Source organism: Taurulus bubalis, assembly GCF_910589615.1.
Source record: "Taurulus bubalis genome assembly, chromosome: 19".
In the NCBI taxonomy this organism is placed as follows: domain Eukaryota; kingdom Metazoa; phylum Chordata; class Actinopteri; order Perciformes; family Cottidae; genus Taurulus; species Taurulus bubalis.
The window spans coordinates 1,925,001-1,928,701 of NC_136607.1; the positions used below are offsets into that span (position 1 = coordinate 1,925,001).

The 3,701-nt window shown below is 44.8% G+C and overlaps 1 protein-coding gene across 1 annotated transcript in view; it reads right to left on the minus strand.

Moving 5' to 3' along the window:
* ajm1 (apical junction component 1 homolog) overlaps positions 1-2,960 on the minus strand; it is a gene marked incomplete at both ends in the record, with an annotated part of 3,288 nt that extends 328 nt beyond the window's left edge. The window contains one exon of the mRNA XM_079235090.1: positions 1-2,960. This exon is cut by the window's left edge and continues 328 nt beyond it. Within this exon, the coding sequence (XP_079091216.1) occupies positions 1-2,960 (2,960 nt within the window).
* Between the last annotated feature and the right edge of the window lie 741 nt (positions 2,961-3,701).

Below are 3,701 nucleotides of genomic sequence, written 5' to 3' on the forward strand. Positions count from 1 at the left end.
CTCTCTTTCTTTTGAACCTTTCTCTCGGGGCTGAAGGAAGCCAGTGCCACCTTTGCATATTTTCTGACAGTTGGAGCTTCGTTTCTTGGAGATGGCCCCTCAGGCATCTGGTCACCAACAGCAATGGATACATTCAAGATGAAACATTCGTTAGGGTCGTATTCTGTACCAGCTTCCTGTAGCTCCTTGCAGTACTCCCCTAGGTTGTCCTTGAAGCTTTCGAGCTCTCGGAGAGACAGGTATGTAGGAGACATAAGTAGACTATCCAGGCCATACTGCAGGAATTTACTGGATGACGCAGGATTTGGAAAACCGAGGAATAGAACTCCTCTACCTCGAGAAAGGTAGCCAACTTTGGCAATACGGGAGAAGGCTTTGTGGACTTCAACAGTCTCCCGGCAGTGTTTAATGATGTGACGGCATATGCTGCCAATTCTGCCATACAGGCAGCTTGCTTTATGAATGTCCCAGTCCTCTCTGCGGCAGTTACGAGAACAGTAGTAAGTGTAGCAGCTGTGGCAGGATTTAAAATATAGGCAAGCATTGAACAGAGTCTCTGTCCTCCGGCATTTGTTGTTCGAGCACATCATTGTATCGTCCTCATCTGGGCTCTGATCTGGAGAGCACTCATCTGCACTCTTCATTGCATCGCTGGCCCCGTCCATGTCTCGAAAAGGATCCGGATTCATTCGTATTGAGGTTGGCTGCTTGTCAAGAGGAGGTGGTTCTTCTGTGTATGCCTTTGAGTTCTTTCTGGACAGAGATACTGCTTCTTCCTCATCAATTAACTTCTTTAGTTGATCAAGAATGTCCTCACTTGCCCTTCTACTGGGTGGTTTGTAATCAGTCACAAGATCTGCCAGAAGCTCATCAAGTTGTTCAAGGCTTTGCTGTAGTGAAGCATTGTCATGTAACTTCTCTTTGGTTGAGCCTTCAAAGTCTCGCTGAGACGGTTCTGGACCATCAGTGGTTCTGGAGTCAAGAATGTCCCAACTGGAAGACCGTCCTTCAGCCCTATTAAGTTTCCCTGGTCGAATGTCATTATCAGTGATGGTTATCTCAGGAGTGACAAACCAGAGTTTACTAGTACTGCCTTTTGATGTCTCTGTTGGGCTTTTGTCAATTAGTGAGCTATCAGACATTGATAAGGCTGCGTAGCGTCTTGGTGAACTGGAAAGATTGACTACCACTGGTTGTGGTTTGTCCCCTGTGGCTGCTGCAGGCTTCCTGGAGTCAAGAAGATCATCACAGCTCTGACCCCGCTGTACAGGAATAGGTTGTTCGTGTTCTACACGAGAGTTGAGAATATTGTCCCAGGACCTTGAGTACGATTTTGAATCTGTGCCAATTCTTTGAGGTTCTACACATGGGTTGGCATACCATGGAGTTAACGCAGGCTCTTGACGGACTCTGGTTGGAGTGACTTGAGATACATAAGAGGCAGGATTGGTGGAGTAACCAGATGCCTCTGAGCCATACCAGTCATCTGTTTGTGCCGGAATAACTCTAGCATGTCTTCGGCCCTCCGTGTAATACGCCCTTGCTGGAATATGATGCTCTGGTGGCATTGCATACATGTCGCTGGAATAATATAACCTTGGAGGAGCAGTCTGGATTTGGTAAGACCTTGGATCATCCCCATAAAATATTCTTGTTGGAGGTGTCTGTATGATGTATGGCCCTGGTTCATTTGCTGCATAGGGTTTGGGATACCCTGTCTGCACAGAGTATGGATAAGGCTCCGCCTCAGGATAATAGGGTCTTGTAGTTACAGCATGCACCATCCGAGTCCTTGGATCTTGCACATATTGCACTTTTGGAGTAAATGTTTGTCCTGGTGTGTAACGTTCATCATGAAAGCCAGAACTTGGTTGAGGAGGAGCAGTAGTCACATATCTTCCTAGATCATCTGCATAAAAGAACTTGGTTGGCACATTGGGACTGGAATGAGCTCTGCGTTCCCTTCCATAGTAATCACTGGATGAAGGCATTCTTTGCAAGGGAATCTCCATGGGTTGCATGTAACTATTTGGCATGCTACGGGAATATTGATGAGCTTGCCTACCCTCTGTGCCTAAAGAATCAGTGGGAGTTGGTGTTCTTGAGTAGGAGAAATGCCGTGGCACAGTAAGACTCCTCCTCCCTCCACTGTGGTGCCTCTGCCAGGGTATGTCCACATGATGTGTAGCCTGTTTCCGTCCTGAATGGTGTAATGGTGCATCATCAGGTTTGATGTCAACCCGGCATCTGACATGAGGGCTAGTTGCTGGTTTATCCAGCACTCCATCCTCAGAATTCTCAGCAGCATAGTGTGGTGAGTATCTACTGCTGTCACTTGTTTGAGGCTGCAACTTAATAGGATGGACATCATGCATATGAGCCCTAGTTGCTGCATGGGAGGACTCCCTACGCGGTGATACTTCAGGCCTCCAGTGAGAGTCTCTTGGAGCCCTTTGGGACTCCCTACCTTTCCTCCCTGAGGAAGGGTAGGAAGGGGACCCTTCAAAAGACACAGGGGTGAGACTAGTCTGGACCCGAGGGGCACTTTTTGACCTCGTCCTTCTTTTTTGTTCAGGGACAATAACTTCACTGGCCATATCTGCAGCCAATGGTTGGGGAGTTAATCTATGGTTGAAAATGTCCGGAGCAGAAAAGCGGTATCTCTGCTGCCGCCCCAAGGCATTCCAGGCAGCATCTGGGTTGGCTGCATGCCTATCAGCCTTCTTGTATGGGGACTCCATTGAGTATTTGTGTGATTTTGGGTACTCCAATGACCTGTAGTCAAAAGAACGGCAGTGCCTCTTGTTGACTTCGCTCTTACTGTCCTCCAGTGTGCTGTAATTTATATAATCACATTGTATGGAGGGTTGCAATGACTTGTAGTATGAAGAAAAGGGGATCACTTTAATATCTCGATGCACAGTTGATACCAGTATGTCAGGAGGGTCTGTGCGTGTCATCTTAAAGGGACTCCTCTAGTTTCCTCCATCAAGTTTCTTTAATGTTGATGTTTCCTGGAAAGGTAAACAAATAATTGTAGTTAGTGACAATATACCAGGAAATACAAATGTGTTCCACCACCTATACACGGAGAATACATACTATTCAGTATGGGTTACATATTCAATCAAATTTAAAATATGTATATGATTTAATATACATGTGTGTACATATTCAACTTGACAGGCTTGGTTGTGAAACAAAACAAATTCTGGTTGCAATAATAATAATAATTCAAACTTTTATAGCGCTTTTCTAAGTACACAAAAATGGAAAGACAAAGCAAACAAAAACAAACAAAAAGAACATTTTTGGTAACAGGAGAAGCTGTGTGGGTCATAGTGGAGGATAGGTGCAGGGGTTTACCAGGAATGATCTTTCATGTAGAAACGTATTGACATGTTTTGGTGTTGTAATTTAAGGGGCGCTGAAAGATTTCTGTTCTCTAGTCAGAATATATGGGCTAAATCCTTCAGTGACATCTAGAGGTGTCAATATGTATATCTGAGTTCTAGCTATTATCTGCATGTTCAGGTTTATGTAGAAACATTAGTGAATTTCCTCATAATATTTTGACAGTGATTTTTTGCAGTGCAGCCCATAATCAGTGATGTGATTTGTTTTGTTCAGCAGTTAAGTAACTGAAACATGGTTCAATTTTACATTTGTGGGGAAACATGTCACTTAGTTCCTTGAGGTAG